The 27021-nt window shown below is 52.1% G+C and overlaps 1 protein-coding gene across 2 annotated transcripts in view; it reads right to left on the reverse strand.

Annotated features, from left to right (window-relative positions):
- RIN3 (Ras and Rab interactor 3) overlaps window positions 1-26314 on the reverse strand; it is a 116625-nt gene extending 90311 nt beyond the window's left edge. For both annotated transcript variants that reach the window (XM_059182462.1, XM_059182461.1), the window contains exon 1: window positions 26154-26314. In XM_059182462.1, coding sequence (XP_059038445.1) covers window positions 26154-26197 — 44 coding nt within the window. In that variant the 5' untranslated portion in view covers window positions 26198-26314. The remainder of the gene's footprint in view (window positions 1-26153) is intronic.
- Between the last annotated feature and the right edge of the window lie 707 nt (window positions 26315-27021).

Here is a 27021-nt window from a genome sequence, read left to right on the forward strand (position 1 = left end):
TCCAATGATCCCCTGACACCACAACCCTCTCTGTACACCCCCTAGGAGAGAACTGCCATAGCTGTTGGAAGACCTCCAAGGACAGGGCATCACCATCTCACCGGGCAACCCATTCTGAGAAGCAATTTAGAGTTTCTATGGAGATGAAACGTGTTCCTAGGAAGTCTTCTCTCTTGTTGCTTTCTCCATGCTGTATAGGGCCTTGAGGACAACTCACCCTGCCCCCTTCCCAGAGCCCTCCAGCTGTAGGAAGGGGGCTGACACAGGCTCTCCCCCAGGTCTTCTCCTCTATGGGATGAACAGCACCACGCCTCCACAAGGCTGGCCCGAGGTAACATTCATCAGCGGCTGTCCCCACTGCCAGGCACTGAGCTGGGTTTATTATATTTACTGTCTCCGGGAATTTGCACAAGGAGTGATTTTTTTTTTTTTTAAGATTTTATTTATTTATTTGACAGAGAGAGATCACAAGTAGACTGAGAGGCAGGCAGAGAGAGAGAGGGAAGCAGGCTCCCTGCTGAGCAGAGAGCCCGATGCGGGACTCGATCCCAGGACCCCGAGATCATGACCTGAGCCGAAGGCAGTGGCTTAACCCACTGAGCCACCCAGGTGCCCCAGGAGTGATTTTTTTTTTTAATTTTATTTATTTATCTGCAAGAGAGATCACAAGTAGGCAGAGAGGCAGCCAGAGTGAGAGGGGGGAAGCAGGCTCACCGCCGAGCAGAAAGCCCGATGCGGGGCTTGATCCCGGGATCCTGGGATCATGACCTGAGCTGAAGGCAGAGGCTTTAACCCACTGAGCCACCCAGTGCCCTACGTGCTGTCTTGATAGATTTGCCTTCTGGGTTATTTCATATACAGAATCAGACCACAGTGGTCTTTTAGGTTTGGTTTCTTTCACTTGGCATATATATATACATATTTCCTGTGTAGTTAACATACGGTGTTCTATTAGTTTGAGGTATACAGCAGAGCAATTCAACAACTCCGCAGATCACTCCGCGCTCATCAGGATAAGCATATCCCCAACCCCCATTACCTATACGGCCCATTCCCCACCCGGCTCCCCACAGGCAACCTTCTGTTTGTTTTCTACAGTTAAGTCTATTTCCTCGTTTGTCTTCTCCCTCCCCCACGTCCCGCCTTGGCATAATTTTTAAGGCTCAACCATATTATCATAGCTCAAAGGGTGTACAGTACTTCACTTCTTTTTTTCTTGGCACAGAATATCCCATCGCATGGGCACACCCCGTTATACTTATTCCCCCAGCTGATGGACATTTGGATTGTTTCCATTCTTTGGTCATCATGAGTAATGCTGCTAATTCTCCTGTGCAAGTTTTTGCATGGGCATTGTTTTCAATTCGCTTGTATATCTAGGAGAGAAATTGCCAGGTCATAGGGGCACTCTGTATTTAGCATCTTTTTTTTTTTTTTAAAGATTTTATTTATTTATTTGACAGAGAGAGATTACAAGTAGGCAGTGAGGCAGGCAGAGAGAGAGGAGGAAGCAGGCTCCCTGCTGAGCAGAGAGCCCGATGCGGAACTCGATCCCAGGACCCTGGGATCATGACCTGAGCCGAAGGCAGCGGTTCAACCCACTGAGCCACCCAGGCGCCCCTCTGTATTTAGCATCTTAAAGAACTGCCAGGCTGTTTTTCAGAGGGGTATACCAGTTAACATTCCCACTGGCAGCCTGTGAAGGTCCCCATTTCTCCACATGCTCATCAACACTTATTCTTGCCTGTCTTTTTATTTTATAGCCATACTAATGGGTATGAAGTGGTATCTTGTTGTGGTTTTGGTTTGCATTTCCCTGATGTATAATTATATTGAGCACCTTTTAATTACTAACTATATACACATATATGTATTATTCTTATATTATATTGTATATATAGTATATATATATTGCATATATCATATATATAGTATTGTATTATATATTATATAATATTATAAATTATTATCCTTTAGAAAAATGTCTTCAGATCCTTTGCCTGTATTAGGAAAACATTATGTCTTTTTATTATTGAATTATACTTTCTTTATATATGCTTTATACAAGTCCCTTATAAGATGTATGACTTGCAAATATTTTTCTTCCATTCTGTGACTGTCTTTCATCTCCTTGGTGAAAAGCTAAAGTTGTCCTTTGAAACATGAAAGCCTTTAAATTTGGTGAAGTCCAATTTGTCTTTTTTCTCTTTTGTTGCTCATACTTTTGGTTTCATATCTAAGATACCATGACCTAATACAAGATCATGGGTTTATCTTCTAAGAATTCTATAGTTTCATCTCTTACACTTAGGTCTTTGTTCCATTTTGAATTAATTTTTTGTGTTTGGAGTGAGGTAGGAGTCTAACCTCTTTTTTTTTATATTTGGGCAACCTGTTGTCCTGGCAGCCTTTGTTAAAAGGTTATTTCGAATTTTCATGGCACCCTTGTTGAAAATTAACTGTAAATTACAGAGTGGTTTTCAGCCCCCTCATCGCACTATTTTTATCCTTCAGAGCATGCTGAGTCTTTTCTGTCTTTGTATTTTTGAAATGTGGAGTCTCAAACAGGGAACTGATTCCCCAGGTGTGCCCTGAGCAGCCAAGAAAGAAGCCTAACCATAACTTTCCACAATCTAGATCTTCTACTCTATTAGTGTGACACGAGATGACATCTGTTTTGCTCCAGCTCCCTATGCAACACCCTGGGGAAATGGTGGGAAATTTTTTTGTGTTCTGAGGTTGGGATCCCGTTGTGGAAATGAAGGGAGAAAGCAAGTTTATGAGATCAGTAGTGACACGACAAAGGCTGTATTCATGGGGAGAACAGGTGTATGATACGAAGGAAGTGGTCCTGAGCTCACACTCAGGAGACCACGTTCTTCTCCTGTTGTTCACTACGTGACCTTGGGTAACTCACTTCCCCTCTTGAGGCTCAGCAGCCCCTTCAGTCAAATGAGAAGGCGGAACTAGGTCTGGGATGGCAAGGGGGTCGGATGCCCACACTCAGCGGCTGCCTAGATCGGTAGGCTGAAGGCTCAGCAGGGAAAGAATGCTGGGATGCAGTACGATGTCTGCCCTGGGCTCTGTATGGGAGACACGCAGCAGCTGGGCTGGGGATTTACTGACATGGGTCAGACCAGGGACTAAGGTTCCTTCCAGCACTACGAATTCCATGATTCTGGACTCAGCTGACCTTTGGCTAGATGCCACTGGACGCCTTCTCTTCCTAGCTGGGCTGGCTCTGCCCCAACAGATGGCCTGAGACAATGCAGGCGGCCAGCGCAGCTTCTCTGTGGCTTCCTTTCTGCCAGATGCTTTTTCCTCGACATGCGGAAGCCGAGCTCCAGCTGCTGCCTGACTTCCACCTCTGGCCCAGCCCTTGGTGTCCCTGGGATGCAAAACACAGCTCCGGGCTGACCGTGGCCATCCCAGGCGGATGGGAGATTAGCATCCAGTTTCAGAATCAGAATGTCTCACGTACAGAATGTGCGAACACACAGCAGATGCATCCAGCCCAGTTTCACAGGCTAAATAACTACGTGAGGCTCTGGTGTGTTCCCGCTAATGGTTGGGGCTCCAAGGGCAGTGTCTGAGAAATCGTGTTGGGTGAAAGTTCCCTGGGCTCCTCTCCATCCAGAAACCAAAAGGCCTTTCATGATGAGGGGGGACGCAGGGTGCAGCTTGGGACCCCCGACCCTTGGCGGGTTAGCCCCAGGGAAGCTGGGATGAGGTTCTGTGGGCCCCTACCCACAGCCTCTCAGAGGGGAAGTCAGCTTAAGCAGGTCTTCCGGACCCCGGAAGCGCTGAGAACGGGTCAGGCTGGCTGAGTTCGCACGTCACAGCCCACATCAAGGGGTCCGGCAGGTCAAAGGCCTTCAAACTTTCCACACCTGTGTGTACGGCAGACCTCTACTGCTCGGTGTGTGTCAAGCACTGCCATGCTCCCAGCCCTACCTTCCAGGCTGGCTGCTGGCTCCTCCGATGAGCCCTAAGGCTTCCACCGGCCCAGACGGAGCCCCTCCTGGGCCCTGGGAAGAGCCCGGAGGAGGCCCCTGCCTTCCACGCTGAGCCCGCTGCCGGCTGCTCCCACTCTCCCAGGCCTGCCCCCGGACCCTGTTTCTCAGAAGCTCTGACTGCCGACTCAGAGGCCTGGCCAATCTGTGTTCTTGATAGCCCTGGGCACCCATGGCCTCCTGGGAACCTGGGTCAAATTCCTCCAGCCTCCCTCTGCAACTTCCTCTGGCTCACAGGTCCTAGCCCCTTTCCCTATCCCAGCCAGCCCCTTGAACGCGGCTGAACCTGACTCAGCCCGCTGGCCTTGCTGACAACCTTCCCCCACACCAGTCCGGGGTTAGGACCGTCCACTCCCATCGGGACTCAGCTCACAGATGTGAAGACCAATTCTTTCCACAGTGCTGTGTGCAGTCAGGTTCTGAGTGATGACAAGGGCCCTGGTGACTAGTGCTTTAAGCATGGGCTTAGGGAACCAGACAATCTGGATTAGAATCCCACTTGGTGACCTTGACAAGTGTCTAAGGCTCCCTCTGCCTCAATTTTCTTACGCTTAAGATGGGAAATACAAGCATTACGACCTTATGGGATTGCTGTAAGGAGTTCAGGATAGTGCCTGGAATACAGTGAACATTCAGTGATGTTATCAGCATCCATTTGTTTATCCAATGGGTTTTTACTGAGCATCTACTATGGACCAGACAAAACTCTAGACTTAGGTAATAATAATTACAAAAATAATCATACATAGTGAAAGAGCAGCTGACATTTCCCTCCTCCAGCCCCTACCAAAAATTCTTAGAAACTTCACTGAACGTGGAGATGGCTCCTGGAGAAGACAGGATTTGGGGGACAAACTTCCTGCCTGGGACTGAAGCTGGAGGCAGTGGGGACACAAGAACCCAGGACACCGAGGAGTGGGCAGGCCCATTCACACATGTGATACATGTATGCTGAGATGGGCTGAGGCCACCTCTGTAAAGACACAGGGGAGAGGGATCTCCTGGTGCCCTGCGTGAGGGACCGGGAGGCTGGGGGTGGGAGGGAGGTGCGTCACTGTATACCTTTTTGTACCTTTTGAATTTGAACCACGGGACTATATCACTTATTCAAAAAATAATTAAAACAATTTGTAACTTCCAAAAAGAAAAGTTCTCATTAAGGGGATTTCAGATGTTGAACACATCTGGGTTCTGTCCAAGCAGATCTAGAGAACACCACTTTCTTGTTTTGGCTAGGATAGCCCATTATAGGTCATTTTCCCTTCTAGAATCTATCTCAAAGAGATATTTTAAAAGTATGATAAGGGTGCCTGGGTGGCTCCGGCAGTTAAACGTCTGCCTTCAGCTCAGGTCCTGCTCCCAGGGTCCTGGGATGGAGCCCCGCCTTGGGCTCCCTGCTCGGCCGGGAGCCTGCTTCTCTCTCCCCATCTGCCGCTCCCCTTGCTTGTGCTCTCTCATACTTGGTCTCTCTCACTCTCTCTCAAATAAATACATCTTAAAAAATCTTTTTAAAAAAGTACGATAAAGCTCCACGAACAAAAGATGTTTACTGCAACGTGACTTCCAGACATCAAAAAATAGAATCAAACGGTGAACAATGCTGCCTGTCACTGCCCGTGAACTCTCCTCCCTCACGCTGTGTTCCAGGGTGGGTCGTATCTACTGCTGGGTGCCCCAGGATCAACACAGAACAGGTGCTCAATGACACTGTATTAACCATTGAAATGATTGAGGAATGATTAGTACTACTGGCAACACGCAATTATCTTTGACCTACAAAGAAACAATTTTTTAAAAAAGATTTTACTTAAATTTGAGAGAGAGGGAGAGAGAAAGAGATCATGAGCAGGCAGGGAGGGTAGAGGGAGAAGCAGAGAGCCGATGCAGGGCTCCATCCCAGGACCCCGGGATCATAACCTGAGCCGAATGCAGACACTTACTTAACCCACTGAGCCACCCACGTACCCCTACTATACATCTTTTTAAAAATATTTTTTTATTTTGAATCCTGTGAATGTATTACATACTCAAAAATAAACTAATAATGTTTCAGAGATATGTATGCACCAGGCATTGCTCTATATTAACTACATTAATCCTTTAAAATAACCCTGTAAGATAACTCTGGTTATCCTTCCCATTTTACAGAGGGGGAAACTGAGGCACAGAAGTTAAGCCATTCACTAAAGCTATGGAATTAGTAAGTAGCAGAGCTGGGATTTGAACCTGGCTGGTTTGAGTCTATAGCCCAGTTCTTAACCCATTCTGTCAAAACCCTCCAGATTCCTGCTTGTAATAGAAGATGAAACATTGAACATTGTAAACATACAAGATGAGGACAGATGGAAGGACAGATCCTGTCCATGGAATGCCAAGGTATGACTTCTACATGTACTGATCTGAAGAATCATTGAATTCCAGTTAGATTCCCAAAGGTGTTCTGTGAAAATGGAAGCAGAGATGCTAAGGGTCAAGGGTATCCCTGACACACTTGAAGAACAGGGTAGGATTTCGTTTGCTGGGTACCAAGACTTATTCTAAAGCTACAGTGATTAAGATGGTGTGGTACTGGTGCTGGATAGACACAAAGGTCAGTGGACTAGAAGAGTTCAGAAACAGTTCGACACATACACAGTCCCTTGATTTATGCACGGCCACAATAGGACACCGAGGAAAGGACAGTCTTTGCAACAAAATGTGCTGAGACAACGGGGTATCCACATGGGCAGAAAAAGGAACTGGACTATTCTTCATGGCATATATAAAAGTCAGTTCCAGGAAGACTCTGTCCTGACCTAAAGGTGGAAAGCAAAACCAAAAGCTTTGGAAGAAAATAAAGAGTATCTTCATAATCTGATGGTAGAGAGAGACTTCTTAACCAGTACACACACACACACACACACACACACACACACACACACACTGACCTTAAATAAATGATACATTTGACTGCGTTAAAATGAAGACTTTCTGTTCATCAAGACACCATTAAGAGAGTCGAGTCAAGCCCTCAGTGGGAGAAGATACTGGTAACTCGAATTGCAACAGGCTGATGATACCCAGTTTAAGCACAGAACTTCTTCTGCACACAAATAAGGAAGAGACAAGACAAACAGAAGCAAACAGAAAAAATGAACAAGATGCTTGAACTTCCCACGGAGGACTTCCCAAGCATCCACAAGTGCAGGAAGGTTCCCCACAGCATGAAGAATCTAGGAATCTGGGAAGAAAACTCCAAGAGCCCACAAGAAGGGCTGTGATGCGGAAGACCTGCATTACTGAGGCCCAGGAGGATACGGCAGAATGAGGGCCTCCTGCTCTGTCCATGAGAGTATAAACTGGTCGAACACTGGTGGTTCATCCTAAGATTAGGTGACTTCTTTCTCTTTCCTTACACTGTCTGTACACCCTCATGAAACTCAGAAAACAAGAAGCAAACACTACAGGGGTTTAATAAAGGTACAGGAATGGACGCCCAGGAGCGAGTCTTCCCAGAAGACCATGTGCTCATCTGTGTCTCTCTGTCACAGACAAGATGGCACCACGTGTGGGGACTCGACAGATCACCCCAGTCCCTCCCTTGGCCGCACCTCAGCCACCCGAGACAAACAAGGGGAAGGGCTACTGTTCCTAGGGACGGACCTGACCCCACCCTCCCCTTACCCATGGCCCTCTTACCTCCTTCTCATCCGGAACACAGGGGAGATGTCACCCTCCTACCCACAGGACCCAGGAGCTGGGCAGGCCAGGTGCAATTCAGTGGGAAGAAAGGCAGATCCCCCGACATACGTAACTCAAAACGGGTCCAAAGGAACCAGTCCGATTCCAAAAGCGATTTTCCAGCCAGGAGAGTTTTCCCAGCTTCCGGTGTGGTCAGTGCTATGCCAAAGAATGGTGGAAGATGACGGGAAGGTTCTGTGCCTGTCCTGTCCAGTGTGGTCACCATTAGTGGCCTGTGACGAGGGGGCACCTGAAGTGTGGCCGGTGAGACTGTTACTTCATTTTATTTTTTTTTAATGTATTTTTTTTTAAAGATTTATTTATCTATTTTGTTAGGGGAGGGGGAAGATGAGCACCAGGGGGAGGGGCAGAGAGAGAGGGAGACAGAGTCCCAAGCTGACGCCACACTGAGCACGGAGCCCGAAGTGGGGTTCGATCTCACGGCCCTGAGACCACAGCCTGAGCCAAAACCAAAAGTCGGACACCCAACCGACGGCACTATCCAGGCGCCCATATTACTTTATTTTAATTAATTTAATTTGTGAAATAGCTCTATGAGGCCAAGGTTCTAGACAACACAGGTCTAGACTTTTACCTGGTTTAAATCTTTTCAGTGCATGTGAATTCGTGTACCATGTGGGGGATCTGTTTCCAATTAGAAGGAAGAAAGAAGATTAAAAAGAAGAATTACATGCACGTCCAGTTTTATTACCATCTGCCATTACTCTGTTCAGAAAGCTCTTCGAGGGGAAGATTCTGCTCTTGGTCACCTCGTTCCCATGTTTAAGGGCCCCTCCTCTACAGACCTGGCTGCAGGTCTGGCTTTGCTCACAGATCCCAGCCCCCACGGCCTGCCCCCCTTCCCCAGGCTTCTACAAAGCTCCCAGAGTCCTTGTCCCAGAGTCCAAGTCTGCTGCCTTGTCCTTCCCAGCGGAGGCCCCAGCTCAGAAAACAGGGCTCAGATGGCTCTGGGAAGGTGGGTCCTTTGCCCCTGCCAGCCTTCTTACTTCCAGGAGCACCCGCACCACGTGGTAGCCCATGTGTCCCACTGTGACCTGACCTCTGGCCCTGCCTCCTGCTTACTCAGTGCTCCCCATCATGCTGCGGGGGGGAAAAGGAAGGAGAGTGCAGTGCTCCCTTCCCCCACCTGACACTGGGGCTGGGGAGGGAGAGGCAAGGGGGGACAGCAGCAGCCCACGATGGTCATGGCTCAACCCAGGAGAGACAAAGGGCCTCTGTGCCCTCACACCCCTCCTGCTGGATCTCTGCAGGAATTTCTCTTTTTCCCCTGCCTGACCAAAATCCACTCTGAGTCTGGCTTTTCAGTGTTGGTAAAATGACAGTGAGAGCGGCACTGGTCCTACAACGCACCGGGAGGACAGGACGGACTACTTTATCTGGAGCTTAATGAGGGCTCGATGAACAGTCGCTGGTGACATTACTCATCCTGGACAGCCCAGTGGTGCAGAAAATGCTTTGCCCGGGAAAGGGAGATGGGGTCTGCTCTAGGCTCTCCTACAGGCTTGCTGTGTGACCTTGCACAAGTGTCTGTCCTTCTCTGGGCCTCCATTCACTCAGTAGTGCAATAAGTGGAAGACTATCCCTGCCCTACACTACTTTAGGGGGTTGCTGGAAGGGTGAGTCGTGATCACCCTTGAGGACATGCTTCGACAAAGTGAACCCCATTTCTAAACTGGAAGTGGGGTCTGGCATGGAGCCAACCCAGGGCTCTGGGGCCATATACAGTGCTGATGGTCGCCTTCCCTCGGGGCTCTGGCAGAGCAGGGGGCAGCTGTGGGCTGCGGACAACGGGCCCAGACAGCACCTTGCAGGAAACTCTGGCAGCCTCACGCTCCTTCCACCCCTGGTGACACTGAGTCACCCTGCAACCCACCCAACAGTTGTCGTGACCACATTTCCTCTACTGGGGGATGAGCAAGTCATGTGAACAAGCCAGTTTCACTCATCCTGGGGCTTCTTGGCACCTACAGCCTCCTGGGCCCAGGCCCACTTTGCAACACAAATGGGAGGCCCCGCTCCCTGCCTGAAATCCCACCCTTCAGCGGCACCTCACTTAGGCTTTTGTTCTCTGCAACCAGCGGGGCCCACCTGTCCTTGTCAGACTTTACAGTGTGCACAATCCCCAATGCTTTAGCATGAGGGAAGTCATCAACGCTGAGTCCTCCAGAGCAGGAGGCTGGGGGAAGCCCAGGATGCCGGGTTCTTGACTTCAGGGGCTGCGGGGTGCACAAGGAGCTATAGGGAGCCGTCCTGAGGCCTGACAGGCACCTGCCAACCCACCCAGGTTAGACTGTCTCTCCATGACTCCAGGATCGGGTCCCAGGGTGGGACTGTGCCAGAGGACGACAAGGGAGACACTAGTCAGTGGGACCAGGCTTGCCTATGGGGACAGGGCCGAATCAGGGAGGGGGCAAGGAGGCCACCCTTCAGAGGGGCTCCGAAAGCAGGGGAGGGTCCACACCACACCGGGCTCTAGGAGATGCAGCAAGGTCCCGGAACCTTGGGATGCAAGGAGCTCAGGGGCTCAGGATGATGGCTCTGGACTCAGACAGTGCTGGATCCAGATCTGGGCTCTCCCACTGACTGCTGAGAGCTCTGATCGAGTCACTGAACACTGAACACTGTTCAAGTCCTGAACACTGGGCACTAACTCCAGCCTCCTAGGGCTGTGATCAGGAACTCAAAAAAACAAAAACAAAAAAACTCTCAGCAAAGGGGCCTGATGTACGCCTTCCAGACATAATGGCTATAATTATTAGGGACGTGTCTATGAATGCCAAGAATCCTCCCTTTTTACTTGCTTTGAATGATATGCTGCTCCCTGATAAGATCCTTTTCTTTTACAAGATTGACTGATCTTAGAGAGACAGAGAGAGAGAGAGAGAGCAGACGTGCCCATGTGTGGGGAGGGGCAGAGGGAGAGGGAGAGAGAGAATCTCCAGCAGACTCCCCACTAAGTGCAGAGCCCACCTCGGGGCTTCATCTCACAACCCTGAGATCATGACCCCAGTCAAAACCAAGAGTCAGACGCCTAAATGACTGAGCCACCCAGGCGCCTCTACAAAGATTATCCTATCCAAATCACAGGATATGAAACACTAACACAGACCACTCCCCTTCCTGGAAACCTTCCAAGTCTTCAATTTTGTTGGAGGGGAGAGGACCAAGGGGGTGGGAGTGGACAGAAGGAGAGGGCCAATCCCAAGGACCTGTGCATTTGAAGGACAGACCATACACAAAATAGGGACTTGTTAATTCCACGGAGTGCCGACAGTCCAGGGGAGAGATGTGGGATCAATTTCTCTGTACAATGTAGCTATAATCAGTTCTCATTTTCTGTGGTTGTTCTGTTCTATGAAGTCACCATGAGCACTGAGTTAGCGAATACCGAACCACTCTGTCCAGGGGAAACGCACGGTTGGGTGAGGTTCCTGTGAGCCGCTGGTCACAACATTTTGTCAACTGATTAACATGTAACCTTCCTTTTTTTGTTTTTTTGTTTTGTTCTTATTAAAGATTTTACCATTTGTCTGACAGAGAGAGACACCGAGAGAGGGAACACAAGCAGGGGCAGTGGGAGAGGGAAGCAGGCTTCCTGCTGAGCAGTGTCCCAGGCAGGGCTCGATTCCCAGATCTCTGCGATCATGACCAGGTCTGAAGGCAGATGCTTAACGACTGAGCCGCCCAGGCGCCCCAATACATAACCTTCCTTATGCTCCTTTCTTTTTAAAGACACTTCACTTAGTATATATTCTCAACGCGCGAATATTGAACTCACAGCCAACAGCGCATATACCTCACCTGAAAGAAGCTTCTCGAACACTCGCATTTTCTTGCAAGGCCCTCACGGTGTTCTTGCATTTTGGAGCGCTAGAAAGCACTTTAGCTCTGTGGTTGGGGGACACTGTAAACAGTGAAATCACCAACAAAATGCACAGAAAATGGGAAAACCATGGCACCCAACAGACCACGACAAGGGCTCGTTAGAAGGGTAAGCACTGAAACAAGAAGGCAGCGTCTCACTTGATCCGGCCTCAGGTGGCAATGTGTGCATCAGGGGAATCCCAATTTATCGCCACTCTGAGCACGACTGCAAATGACTTCCGAGGTGCTATGATTTGAGGGTTACGAATAACTTTAAGTGGGAGAATGTACAAACAGGGACTCTGTGAGTCCTGACGGCTGACTGCAAATGCTCCTTCATTAGGCCCGGCACCGGTCATGACGTGGACGTGAACCCTGGTCTCAGAGCAAGGGTCTCCCACAGAGAGGACAAGGACCCACCGCACCTCTCCCTGCGGAGCCCAAGCCAGGCACTGCTCACCTCCAACTGGACAGCCCACGCGGCTGCCAGGTCAGCTCTTGTCAAAGGCGGAGGATGGGTCTGGGAGGACAACAGGAGGATGAAATTTGTGGCAACTACAGTGGAGACTCTGCCAGCCCGCAATCCTGGGAGTGCACCCAGAGTCACTCACCTGGGCCTCGCAGGTCACCTGCACATCTTTTTTTTTTTTTTTTTTTTTTTAAGAGAGGAAGGGGGAGGAGCAGAGGGAGAGAGAGAACCTGAAGCAGGCTCCAGGTCCCTGTGTCCGGCTCCACACAGGGCTTGATCCCATCACCCTGCGATCATGGCCTGAGCTGAAACCAAGAGTCAGATGCTTGACGGAGCCGCCCAGGCACCCCTCACAGGTGTGTCTTTACGAAGTTCCTACTGTGTGTGGCCGCCATGCTGCCGTCATTCTGCACAGAGCCCCACACACCATGGGGCTTTGCACCTCCACATGGGGTGAGCAGAGGTAGCGACACCCAGAGAGGTAAAGGAGGCAGCTCATGTTGTCCCAGCAAGTCAGGGCAGACCTGGGGCAGGGCCCAGATGACAGGGTCATCCATGGCCTCACAGAGCCACAAGAGGCACCACAGACTGGCTTGTTGTCAAAGGGGTGAGTGGAGCAGACAAGAGGGTGTGGAGCTGAGGCCCCTCAGAAGGCCACTGACAGGGTTCGGGTTTCTTGAACACCTTCTACGGGTCAGACTTGGTCCAAGTTCCTGACAGGTAGTAACTCACACGACCCAACAATGGGTCTGTGAACTGGGAGCCATTAGCATCCCCGTTCTACAGATGAGCAAACAGGCGGAGAGAACGTGAGTCCTGGCAGTTTGCTCCAGGGTCCACACCCCTCCCTACCCCGTTACACTAGTGCACCCCCCCCCCCCCCCGTCAGCTCCTCAGGTCCAGACTGTCCCACTGAGCTACAGCAGCTGTCCTGCCCCGGGGAAGGCAGAGGGCAGGCCTCCACACCGGCACGGCGGCCTCTACAACGGCACGGCACCCACCCTGGCCACCCCCAGGCACTGTCCACTCTACTCTCCAGTGGGCCCACTTCTCCCCACCCCTGCTGCCAAGATACTTGTCCAGGCCACCATCACTGCTCGCTTAGACCTCTGCTGTCACCTCCTTTTGGTCTCCCCGCATGTCCTTCTTCACGTGGCAGCTGCCATATGCAAGCTGGCCCACGGAGTTCCCTACCCAAAACCTATACCCTTTATGCCTATGTTGGCAGGGGCTTTATGTGTCATTGCCCAAAACTGGAACGACCCAAATGTGCTGCTGTGGGTGAATGGGTAAATAATGGGGACACGTCCAAAGCCATGAGATCCTCTCAGCAATGAAAACGAACACGGTACTGAGACATAGCCACAGCTGGATCGCACACGCCTTCAGTTAAGTGAAAGAAGCCAGACTCACAGGGCAGCGTGCATGTGACACTCTCGAAAAGGCAGAATGTAAGGACCCAGGAGAAATGAGTGACTGGGGAGCAGGCTGACTACAAAAGGGCACCGAGGAATTTTACACAGTGACAGCCCATTCCATATCATGGTTGGGGTGGCAGTGACCCAGGCCACCTATGTGTGACAAAGCATTGGAAATGGACACAAAAGAAGGTGAATTTTACCCTACATAAATTTTAGTTCATTGTGGGTTGAACTGTGTCCCCGCAAAAGATATGCTCAAGTCCTTACCGCCAGCACCTCCAAGTGTGACCTTATTTGGAAAGAAGGTTGTTGGAGATGTAATGAGTTGAGATGAGGTCATCCTGGAGCAGGCTGGGACCAAATCCAGCAGGACCGGTCTCCTTGGAAGAGGAGACTAGACAGGGACAGACACACGGAGAGCAGAGGCTGGCAGGCAGCTTATAAGCCCAGGACTCAATGGGAACTTCCTGGGGCCCCTGAAGCTGGGGAGAGCAAGAAGGGGTCTACCTAGTCTCAGAGGGAGTGTGGCCCCTCTCGTAGGGGCCTGGAAGCCAGGGTAGGACTCCTGGCTTCCAGAATCATGAGAGAATCGATCTCTCTTGCTTTAAACCCCCTAGCCTGCACTACTTTGTTACAGCAGCCCTAGGAAATGAATACACAGTTCAGTTTTTTAAACAGGGAACACACTCATCTCTTCAGGACAAGCCAAAGGGCCCCTGCTGTCTGGTCCCTCTCCTAAACACCCCCCTCCATCTGGACGGAGTGCAAATGGGGATCATGCTGAGCCCATGGCACCCCCTGAGCATGGCCATGCTGGCTCCTTCCCTCCGTGTTTACCTGGGAAACTCCCACACATCACTTGGCATGGCTCTGCCTTCCCTGAGAAAGCTCTCCCAGACACCCTTGTGTCTGAGCAGGACACCCCTCAGTCAGCAGGGGCCCCAGAGCTCTAGGTGACATCCCACATCCTGTAGGCACAGCCCTGCACATCCCTCCTGTGTCCCCACAAGACCCTCTGGATGAGCCATCGGGCCACTGCTGGACCAACGCTGGGCTCCAGGACACGGTACTAGGAGGGCATCAAAGGGCTCAGAGCAGCCCGGGACCTGCAAAAGTGGGGTCAGGGGCTAAGCCGGGCATGCCTGTGGGCCTCTGGTTTCTCCAGCCCCAGCTCTACTCTTCAGGCCTCCCACCCAAAGGGGGCCCCGATGGCTCGTCCAGTTACCCCCTTATAATACTGGTTCACCGCCTTCCCAAGCTGCTGGCTTCCCAGTGGCCCCCTTCCCTCTCCCAGATACCTTCTGCCCCGGTCAACCTCCCCTTACCTCTCTCCTTGTATTAACCTGCCGCATAGTCACTCAACAAACTCAAAAAGAGCTGGACACTCTTCCCCACTCTTGCTCAGCACTTGTGCTCTGGGAGCTGAGTACCGGCCAGCAGCGTGCTGGGATGACAATGACACCTGCCAAGGGGAATCCCTCTTTCTGCCCTTGGGAGCTTATAGTCTACTGGGGCCATGGACTGAGAGCACACTGTGACAGGTGCAAGGAGCAAGGGTGTTGACGGGTCTACTGCCATCCAGGGTTCCTGCCAGCCTGTGTGGTTCCTCTGTGTACATTAGAATGTGGTGTCCTTCCTCCCCATGAATGCAGGCACCCCCCCCCCGACCCACCCATGGCTTGACATCATACATGCCTGGGCAAGAGAATGAAATTTCAGCCCCCACTGGTTTCTCTCTCAGCCAGGTGCCTCTGTGCAGTGAACAACCCGCACAACTGTATGCAACAGCCTTAGGGGCTGGACAGCCCAGAAGATTTCTTGCAGGAGCTGGAGGTGGGGCCTGTGTGCTCTGAGGCAGGAAAGGCCTCACATTTTCCAGAGGCTGGAGGGAGAGGCAGCCAGTGAAGACTGATGTGCCAGTCTCCCCTGCCCCCATCTCTGATGCCTCATGCAAAAGTGTGGCCTAGGAACCTTCACGGAGCCTCGGAAAGAGCCCGGGTCCAGCTGTGAGGCCTCAGGACCATCCCTGCCCCTCACTGTGCCACAGAATCATCTGTAAGCAGGGGCTGGATTGGGGAGGCACCAGCCTGGTGCCCAAGAAGTGCTCAAAAAAGAGGCAGTGAGGAGGGCGCCTGGGTGGAGTCCAACTCTTGATCTCGGCTCAGGTCTTGATCTCAGGGTCCTGAATTCAAGCCCCAAGGCAGGCTCCACGCTGGCTGAGTGTGGAGCCTACTTAAAAAAAGAAAGAGGGGGTGGGGAGGTCCTGGGTGGCTCAGTTGGTTAAAAGTCTGACTCTTGATTTCGACTCAGGTCATGAATCTCAAGGTCCTGGGATGGAGCCCTGCGTCAGGCTCCCTGCTCAGCAGAAAATCTGCTTCTTCCTCTGCCTCTGCCCCTCCCTCTGCTTGCACACACTCTCTACAGTGAATAAATAAATCTTTAAAAAAAAAAAAAAGAAGAGGTGGGGAATGGATGAATGGACGGATGGATGGATGGACAGTGGCAGCCAGCAAGGACACAGGCACTGCTCAGACTGGGCCCAGCCTTTCTGGTGCTGGAGTGACAGAAGACTCCTTCTCAGAAGGAGCTGCAGAGGGTCAGCACAGGGAGGGTTAACCTGCGAGAGGTTCTCTATGGCAGAGATGGGGAAACTGAGACTGAAAGAAGAGATGCGGTTGGTCAGCAAAGTTCTGCCCTATAACAAGTCTGCAGCTTCTGGTGAAATCTAAAGCTCACAAAAGACCCAAGATGGAGAAAGTGTTTGCAATCTAGTCTTCCAAATAAGAGCCTGGGTCGACACAAAACTCTCTTTTCTCTCTCCTCCTCTCCCTCCTTCCAACCTCTATTAGGAATGAAGACCTGCAGGCAGCCCTGCCAAGCAGCTTTATTACTGTTGACATAATCTGGGACTATGTGACAGGAAAGAAAACTTTTTATGTTAGATTAAGTCTGTCTGTGTCTGAAAATCTAAAAGAACAGTGATTTAAATAAGACAGATGGGTATTCCTCTGTCATATAAAAGTCCAAGTCAGTAGTCTGGGGTGGAATGATGCTCCAACATGTTTAGGAACCTCCATTCTCAGTTCACCTCAGAGTCCAAGATGGCTGCTTCAACTCCAACCATCACATCTGCATTCCAGCCAACAGGAAAGAGGAAAGGAGAGAAAGGCATGCCCCTTCTTTTTAAGGATATCTCCATGCAAATTAAACTCCCCACTTAAATTTCATCATCTTGAACTTAATCATGTGGCCACACGTAGCTTCAATGAAACTGGGACATGTTCAGCTAAAATTTTAACCCAATTAAAATTCAGGGGCCAATCAACAGGCTCTGCTTTACCCTTGAATTCGAGTACTCCAGGATAGTGATACTTCTCAAGGAAATGGTCCTCCAACTCTAGACCCTCCTCCAACTCAAGAACCAAAGAAGTTTCCAGGAGCTTCATTTAAAACAGAGGGAATGAGAAAGAAGCTGACACAAGTCAACTCCAACCAATAAAATGGTCATTATATGATAAGGCCATCCAAGATGGTATGTGGGTAATGTATGTCCATAGCACAGCATATAAAAAGGCATATAAGGAACACTCAGTGTGAAAAGAGGCACACAGACTAAAACACACATACACACAGATCAAAACTGTGCCCACAGACCGAAATCAAGTAAACAGGCACTCAGACTGGGTGTAGCTTCAAAGATAGAAATATGTTTGATGCTTTAAATGTTGCTATTTTGGTGTGTCGGTGTGTGACCATTTTTAGGTATATAACAGACTTTGGGAGGGAAATCAATAGTGCACAAGTGCACGTGTGCACACACCCCCTCTATGGATACGTGTAATAACTCCCAATTAATCTCAGCCCACATAGCTAAGAACCAACATCCTCTCGTGGAATGGTGACAACAACCCTGGGAGGCAGGGATCCCTCCCTGCTCTATGTGGCACAGAAAAATGAGAAAGATGTCCTGGCAGGTACAGGATTTGCCTAGGGTTGCCCTGCTCTAAGTGGTGGTTTTCCCCACCGTGGTTAAATCCAAACTCTTCCATCTGTTGCCACGCGGGCCCCAAGGCCCTTTCTAGGTTCACTACACACAGAACTCTTCCTTGCTGCCCCCAGATGAGGCTCTTGAGGGCTCCCACACACAATTTGTCCTTCTCCACCTTCTTGCTTTGTGCTTTTGCTCGATCTGGGATGCCCTTCTCTGCAAATGCCCTATTTTAGCTGTTAAAATCCTACTCATCCTTCAAAACTCAATCCAGATGCCGCCTTTGCCAGAAAGTCCTCCCTGTTCATCATAAGGCAGGTGTAACAGAACACAGGCATGATTTTATATAGTGCCCTGTGATTTAATTATGTGCATATTTCTCTTATTGTCTGTAACAGATAAACTGGAAACTCCTAGATGTTCAACAAATGGATTGATGGATAGATTAATGAATCGGCGGATAGATGGAAGGGCGAATGAACAAGTGTTTGGACAGGTGGATGGGAGAATGGATGGATGGATGGATGGATGGATGGAGGATGGATGGATGGATGGATGGAGGATGGATGGATGGATGGATAGATGGATGGATGGATGGATGGATGGATAGATGGATGGAGGATGGATGGATGGATAGATGGATGGAGGGTGGATGGATGAACAGATGGATGGATGGATAAATGGATGGAGGATGGATGGATAGATGGATGGAGGATGGATAGATGGATGGACGAAGGATGGATGGATGGAGGATGGATAGATGGATGGATGGAGGATGGATGGATGGATAGATGGATGGATGGATGGATAGATGGATGGAGGATGGATGAAGGATGGATGAATGGGTAGATGGATGGAGGATGGATGGATGGATGGAGGATGGATGGATGGATGGATAGATGGATGGATGGATGAGTGTAAGGATGGGAGGATGGATGGGAGGATGGGTAGATGCATGGATAGATGGATGGCAGGATGGGAAGATGAGTGGGTGGATGGGAGGTGGGGTGGATGAGTGTATGGATGGATGAAGGGATGGATAGATGGGTGACGATGGATAAAGAAGCTAGTAGCCCAAAAAAGAATTTCTGAATATATTTTAGATGGATCCTCCATCAAAAATGTCAAGAACAGAAAGAAGCAAGCATAATAAATGAATAAATGCTATCATCAGATGCCATCCATAGGAAGCTAAGTCCTTGCTTAGAATTGCAATATCCCTAGAGAAATCTACAGTACCCATCAGATATTGATTGAGATTAAGGAAGCTGGAGACATGGAGGTTGGGGAGAAAAGTCCCTGGTGCATTTCTTCTTGAGAGCTTGCTCCTTTAGCCAGAGATCATCAGACTGAATTTCAGATGCAGAGTCCTTTATTTCTTTAGTCTCCAGAGGTGGGTGAAAAAGCACACTTCAGACCCAGGGAATAATTTAGCTCTGGGACAACCTGTATGGAAGCAGAAGGCTTCTCTGCCACTGATGTGGTCCCTTTTCCTCCTCCTGGGCTATTCCTCCCCCTCCCCCTCTCGCCTCGATCCATCTTCAGAAAACAGGCTTTTTCATCAGCCCTGAGATCTCCTCTCAAATGTCAATCAAGGAGTTGGGTTGGTGTTGACAGCTCAGGTCCCATCTCTTAACTAGGGACAAAAAGTTCTTGGCTTTGACAAAGATCCCAGAGTCAGTGAGGAAATGGGGGCCACCTTCATGGGGGGAGATGGCCCACAGGATGAACTCCTCTAGGGCAGCCTCTCACGGACTGGCTCAAAGTCCCTGCTTTGGTCTCCCTCTCCTAGAACCCTTACCTCCCCTGGGCCCCAGGTTTGTGTGTAGGTTCTGTGGGAACTGTCACTCTGCCTGGCACCAGGATGGAGGGTGCAGGGGGGCCTGGCCCCTGGGCTGGTGCCCTTGGCCCATAGGATGTGGCCTGAGTGTGCGCTCAGCCACAGTGCACACGGCAGCAACAGGCCTTGACCACAACCGCTCTCTAGGCTGTTGCTTTTAAAATGGAACCAACATTTCACAGCGGGCTGGTTCGTCTTTCAAACAAGTACCGACTGGGGTAGGAACACTCCCAGGAATTCCTGGCAAGATGGGGGCAAGGAGCTCTGCTGACCACCAGAGCTGGTTCTGACCAGCAGGAGTTTCGATCACCAGAGCTATTGTAGCCACTGGGGTAGTAGCCTCCTTAAGCTCCACTCCCTGTGAACAGGAGATGGGCTTGAGGGAGGAGAGGACGTACTGGCAGGTGGGGTGAGCCGGAGGTGGCGGCTATGATGGTGGCTTCCAGATTCTTCTACCAGAGGCAGAGACAGAGGCAGACAGCCACACAGGTACGGAGTTAGTAAGGCCCTCCCCATTGCTCTGTGGAACCTAAGCAGAGGGGAGGGTTCCTCTATACCCACCCAACACTTATTCCTCCTTCTAGGCCCTGCTGACAAGAGGGAAAGGTCTGGGTTCACTGTATAACACAGTGTGTGTGTGTGGGGGGGCACACTGTGTCACCTGCAGCCCTACCTTCACAGGGACAAGCCTGCTACAAGGGAGCCTCCCGACACCCAACACCAGCCTGTCCGACAGGGAGCCCCTTCTCTTGGGCCTCATCCCTGTCAAACCCTGACAGGACAGTCTTCCCACCAGGAGCTCTGTTTCATGACGCTGCCTGTGACCTCCTCAGCATCTCCTCAGCTCACACACAAAATGGCGAGAGCAGGCACCACCTCATGAATCCAGTCACACTCAGAGACGCCACTCCAGAACGACCTTCCCGACCCACCATACAGCCAGCAAGCTCTATAGGGTACCAGGGGCTCAGGCCCCAAGTGGGCTTCCAAAACTGATGCGTTTTTTTCAAAAATGGCTTTCCAAAAATAAACCCACAGAAGAGAAAAAGCATTTCCTTCCAGGCACTTGGTCAGGGTGATGACCCAGAGTCTCCTTTCTGGGTCTTTGTTTCTTATGAAAGTGTACCCCGATTTTCTAGACTATTCCACAGGCTGCCTGCCCTTCTAGCCATCAGAAGGAAAAAAAGGTGAGCTCATCTCCAGTTGGCACTTCAATCCTGTAAGCTCTAACATTACTCTAGGATACCAACTTCTGCTGCCTTTCAGTCAGGATTTGGGGAACCACTGAACGTCAGACCAAGCAGGGACCTGGAGATCACTGGGTTCATTTCTCAGATGGGGAAAATGGGGCCCAGAGAGAGTTAGAGACTTGCTTCCTAGAGTATGCTCCCAAATCACCATGGGGTGGGACCTTAGAGACATCTGCCAGCCCTACTGATGTCCTCCAGCCAGCAAGGCCCCAAGCCTCTTCCAGATCAGCAAAGGACGATACAGTTAGCTGGGCTCTCTGATGGCCAGGTGTGTGTTGTGGGGGGTGGGGGGGGGTGGAAGTGGGTGTGAAGGGGGCACAAGAGGGATAAATCCCACTGAAACAGAGCAGCATTCCTCAGCCTCTCCTTCTGCAATCTTTTATTTTGCCGAAAAGACATGAAAGACTAACAACCACCATCCATTTACCCCATCATTTCATAGAAGAAAGGAGGCTTTACATGCCAAAAACAAACATGTAAACAAACCTGAGTCTCAGAATCAAAGACAGTTCTGCCCAAGAAGAGAGTGTTTGGTGATCTTGGCTGATACACACACACACACACACACACACACACACACACACACCACCAGCTGATTTTCCTAGTCTCTCAGAGGACCGCAGACCTGCACTTGGGACCCAGTGACCCAGCCTGGGCTCCCCCAGATGTTATCTATCCAGCTAACTCCACTCTTTCTGCTGAGGATGCACTATCGGGGGTCCAGAACAGGCCTCTTCCCCCACCCTCTCTCCCCAAGAAGCAAGGGAACACAGCTAGAATTAGGGGAATCCAGCGAGTGAGGATAAAATCAAAGATCCTTTTATTTGGAAATTTGACATCTAAGCGAGAAGAGGTGACATTAAAGGAGTTTTGGTGTCTTGCTCGGTAAATAAGTAGTTCATGCCAAACGTGTTTTGAGTATTCAAAAAGGAACAATGTCCAAGAGCTGCGTGGATAGAAGGTTTCATGGGGGAGGTGGCAGCATCCCGGTGGGAAGGAACATTGTGGGCAAAGGCAGGAGCCTATGGCAGCTGTCTCCGTCCAGGGAGGACAGAAAAAGTAAAGTTGTGCGTCGAATTCATGCAGACCTAGAAGAGTGTATGGAGGACAGTGGTGATTAACAGTTATCGGGGTTACGTTGTTTTTTCCCATGCAGCCTGAGTGACCTCAACAGTGGCTGCATGGCTGTCTTCTGTCTCTAGCAGCAAAGAACCATTCCCATTTGGTACCCCCCGGGGAGGGGGGGGATGAGCTCAAAGGGAGATCAACAGTTTAGAAAAGTCACTGGGTGAACAGTTATACAGCCGAAAGTTCCAGAGCTGGCTGCCAGAGCAGCATTCACTCTCTCTAAGCCAGCTGGCCAAGAACAAGATAACTCCCAGGCCCTCACTCCCTTCTGAAGGGGTCTGAAAGGGGTCTGAAAGGGGGTGGGTTTCCCAGCAGAGTGCCAGCCAGGACCACCTGGCTGCCTAAGACCCCGAAGGCAAGGAAACAAGGAAGCCCTACTCAGTTCATCACTGCTCTGGGGGGGGGCCCAGCCCAGAAGAGCCACCAGTCTTAGAGCCTGGAGCACTTGAGGGACCCCTCTCAAGGGGTTCAGGAGGACACCTGCATTATGTCAGGCATGAGGCAGAAAGCCAGGGATCTCCCAAACCCTGGGGCTTGGCCCAGGCAACCCCTTACAGGCGCAAGGCTCAAGAGACCCGATATCTAGGCCCAGCTCCACCTCCAGCTCCTAAGACCTTGGCTAAGTCACTTCCTCTTTCTGGGACTCCTTTCCCTGGTCGCCAAATTAGGGGATTGGATTAGATCCAAGAGTGGAATTCTTTTTCAAATAAAATCTTCAGCAGACTCTCAATTTATCAGACATAAAAGTGTGGGCTCTGAGTGTCCACATCCTCTATGACCCCTGCACAGTGTGGCACCTGGCCTCTCAGCAGGTCACAGTTTCCCGTCACCCTCCACGCCTCTCCCGCTCCCCCACCCCCACCTCCAATTCATCCCCAGATCCTGTGGCTGCAGCTTCTCCCCTCACTGCCCAGCCCCCCAGCCCGCAGCCCTCTCTCTCTGAAGAGCTTCCTTCCCTACAGTTTCCCTCACTTGTTCCCTCTACAGTCTGCCCACAGTCCGGCCCCAGCCCAAATCAGCTCACCTGTCTGTGCAAACCCCATCTGCGGCCCCCTGCACGCTCCAAAGCTGTTACCCGACCACACCGCCTTCTGTCCTCCTCTCCCACACTCTACTCCAGGTTCCCCAGCCCCGAGGTTCCCAACGCGCCAGGAGTATCCCCCAGGGACTTGCCTTACTTGCCCACTTCCTTTGGGTCTCTCCCAAACGCCACCCCCTTGCAGGAGCCTTCCCAACCACCTGCTCCAGGACCACCTCCCTGGGGTCCCCACACCCTTTACCCTGATTGTCTGTTTCTTTTGGCAACATGAGCTGCAAGCAGGCCGGGGCTTGCTTTCATGCTCCCCACTCTCCCCCGCAATGCAGACACTATCTATCCAACAACAAGGACAAGAAGTGTCCGCACCAAGGATACTGGGCAGCCCGTCTGCCTTTTCTTTTGCCCCAGCTGACATTTTCAACAAGAAGTAGATGGAGCTTGTGTGCCAAGATCCTCACACTCCTCTTCCAGGGGCTGATACCCAAGCGACACCATCCTAGCTCCCAGGGGGAGGACAGTGGGAGGCATTCCCCTGGCTGTCTGAACATCATCTCTGGCCAGCGAGAAGGAGGGGGCTTCCAAGAATCCTCAGCGTAGGACTCAGGTCTCAGCCCTGAGTGGTCTGCAGGGTCTGCAGGGGTGGCCTGGGGGTGAGGAGTCCTAGATGATTTCTCCTGGTCATCTTTGGGCGGGAAGGTGCCCACCCAAAGGGTGGAGGTACGGCCCAGGGAACGGGAGATGTGTGGGGGTGCATCCAAGAACTGCCTTTTAGGACCTGAGAGTCAAGAAGGAATGCTCTTGACACCCTGCTCTCTGAGGGGAGAGCAGGGTGTCATCATAAGGTAGAAGTTAGCAGGAGGCAGGCTGCCACTCAAGTTCGGGAATTCCTTTCTTAGGTTTGTGCCTGGCCCAGTCCCTGAAGGTATGTGAGTACCTTCCAGAAATGTTGTCAAAGGGATTTCTGTACCAGGTCCAAGGTTCAGTGAGATACTATTTAGGAACCCTTCCAACACAAGAGGTCCTCTTAAATAAAATGTTTTTAGCAGCAAACTGATATTCCTTAGAATGTGCCAGCACTGTTCTAAGCAGGACTGAGCCGGTATGTTAACCCTTAGCTGCCTCTAGGCAGCTGCTTAAATACTAAGTCATCCAAACCTCACAACAATCCCATGAAGTGGGTGTTACTATTATCCCAAACTTACGGATAAGGCAAAGGCCAGGTCTCTTTTCCAAGGCTAAACAACTGGTAAACAGAGATAACTACTATTATCAAAAATAACTATTAAGAGTTTACAGGCGAGGGGTGCCTGGGTGGCTCAGCGGGGTTAAAGACTCTGCCCTTGGCTCAGGTCATGATCGTAGGGTCCTGAGACTGAGCCTCCCATCCAGCTCTCTGCTCAGCAGGGAGCCTGCTTCCCCCCTCTCTCTGCCTCCCTCTCTGCCTACTTGTGATCTCTGTCTGTCAAATAAATAAATAAAATCTTTAAAAAAGAAAAGGGGGGGTAGTTTACAGGCAAATGTGCAAAACCCTATTTTTTTTTTAAAGATTTATTTATTTTTAGGGAGAGAGAGCAAAAGAATAAGCAAGCAGAGGGAGGGGAAAAGGAAAATAATCTCAAGCAGAATCCCCACTCAGCGGAGAGACTCCCCACTCAGCGGAGAGCACCAGGCGGGGCTGACCCAGGGCTGCATCCTGGGACCCTGAGATCACGACCTGAGCCCAAATCAAGAATCAGGGGCTCAAGCAAATGAGGCACCCCGGTGCTCCAATGTGCAAAACTCTTCTATGCATTATCTCATTTAATCCTTGAAACAACTGTGTGAGGGCGATTACTATTATTCATCTCCATTTCATAGAGTAAGTAAACTGAGGCGCAGAAAAGTTTAACCAAATAAACGCAAGAGGAAGTGGGTGAGGCCAGGTCATTCCTGGGGGGGGGGGGGTGGGAAAAGGGAAGCTGGAGAGGTCAGGACCCTGACCCCCCACCACCCCTTCCTCCCTGGGAAACTCCTCCTAGCTCCACCCTGCAATACTGGGTGTGGTACATACTTGCCCCTAAGGGGCTCCTTCCCCAACATAATTTCCAATTCTTCCCACCGGATGACATTTGTCTTTGCAGAGGTCACTTCCAAGGGAAAGCATCCAGGCAGAATTTCCGGGGAGGGGCAGGGATGGGAGAAGAGGGAGGAGGGAGGCATTCAGATGCAAACAGTTTAAGGGCCCCTCCGTGCCACCCGCCTTCCACCAGAGAAGGAACCAATTACCTCCAGTTGCTCCCCAATCCAGAACTGCACAAGATCAGCCCATTCCTCTTGCTTTACAAGGTAGAGAACTGAGGCCCTGGGAGTTGAGGTCAGGGAGCTAGGCCAGGGAGTATCTGGGTATCACAGAAGTAGGCCCGGGATTTTTAGACCAAACAGCCAGGAATGGCAGCCCCGGGAGGGGTGGGTGGGGGCGGCGGCGCCCATAAACCTTGACACCCAGAGGGTTCCAAGAGGCTTTCCCGGGAATCTGCCTCCGGAATCCGAGCCTCTTCGACCCCCCGAAGTTTCCCGAGACGCCCACTGGGCTGGGCGGGGCGAGGGAATCCTCCCCCCGGGTGCGCATCCCTGAGCAACGTCCAGAAACAACTTAGGGTTCTTAGGAGGTGGGGGGCCTAAAACGAGGCACTAGAGATCCCCGCTTGAAAGCCAGTTCCCAAACAAGTTCGGCTTCACGCCCGCCAAGCAGTGTGCCATCTCCCCGGGATCCCGCAGACCTCAGCGAAGCCTGTGCGTCCTAGGCCCTCCCCAAGCACCAGGCTCCACAAAGGCCGGTCCAAAGGTCACTGTTCCCGGACCCGCCTGAGGGACAGGGAAGGGGATCCCGGTGGGTCCGCGGTGCAGGCGGACCTGTCAGCCGCTGGGCGACGGGCGCCCAAAGTTTCGGGGACCTTGGCCCCCCAGCCCGCGCCCTGCCGGGCGTCAGCCTCCGAGGACGCGCGCGGTGGCGCAGGCTGAGCGGCGGGTGCGAGAGGCCGGCGGGATCCGGACCCCCAAGGATCGCTTCTGCAGTTCGGGTGGCACAGGAGCCGAGGGGAATGGGCCGCGTCCACACAGTCCCTCCGCCCCGGCTCTGACAGGTAGAGACGCCCTTCTAGCACCCGCCCGCCCGGGCGCCTGGGCGCGGAACACGCCGGTTGGTTTTGCAGCGAGCAGTGACGTCTGGGCTTCAAAGTTTAGCCAAGTCCCCGGGTCCCGCAGCCCCCAGCGCGGCACCGTTCCGCGCAGAACCGGAGTCCCGCCCTGGGGAGGCGCTCGGTGTCCCCCGACGCCCCGAGGCCGGGCAGCCGGGGCCGTTCCTGGAGCTCCGAGCACGCCCGGGGGCGGGGAAGCAGAGGGGCACTCGCCCCGGACTTACCCTGAGGGGTCCCCGCGCGCGGGCCCGCCGGCCCGTCGGATCATGCCGCCGGCAGCTCCGGGACGGTGGACGGAGGGGCTCAGGCGCCAGGCGGCGCGGGCCGCGGTGCCCCAGGCGCCCGCATTGCCCTGGCGCTGGCCCTCGGGAAGGGCCGGGCCGGGCGCCGCCGCCAGCCCCGCGCCGAGTGGGAAGCCGCCGCCGCCGCCGCCGCCGCGCTCTGGGCGCTTGCTCGCTTCCACTTCCTGTATCGGAGCGAGCGGGGCTTTCAGGAAGAGGCTGGCCTTGGTGGTCAAGTGGGTTTTGTCAGAAGCCTGGCGGCGGCGGCGCACGGCCCCGAGCCCCCCTGGGCTGCACGGAAGCCCGGCGGCCGCGCCCCCGGGGCCGGGCCTGGCGGCGGGCGTCCAGAGGCCCGGAGCCGCCTCCTCCGGCTGGGGCCGGGAGGAAAACTTAGTGACGAGTCTCCCACGGGGCGAAGAGTCGCGTGGGAAGGAAGGCGCTCACGGCTCCCGCCCGCGCGGCCGCGGCCCGGCAGGTGGGGAAGCCAAAAGCTTTGGGCAAGGAGCACTCTGTCGCTGGGCAGGGAGCCACTGCCGTGCCTCCCGCTCGCAGGAGCTGGAGACTCACCCAGGAGCAGCCCCAGACCGGAGGCAGGTCGCCTCCTCCACCTCCCCGACTGGTGACTGGGAGCTTCATCTTGGATGCCTCCACGAACGATGAACTCACTACTTCACCAGGTAGTCTGTTCATCTACCAAGCCAGGCATACAATTCACCTATCTTGGCTACCACACTAGGTGGGATCAGAGTGGGAAAGCCAGTGAGCTCGCATAGATACAAGAGCCACAGCAACTGCGGAGGGACCAGGAGGC

This window comes from Mustela lutreola, chromosome 7 (assembly GCF_030435805.1).
Source record: "Mustela lutreola isolate mMusLut2 chromosome 7, mMusLut2.pri, whole genome shotgun sequence".
Lineage (NCBI taxonomy): Eukaryota > Metazoa > Chordata > Mammalia > Carnivora > Mustelidae > Mustela > Mustela lutreola.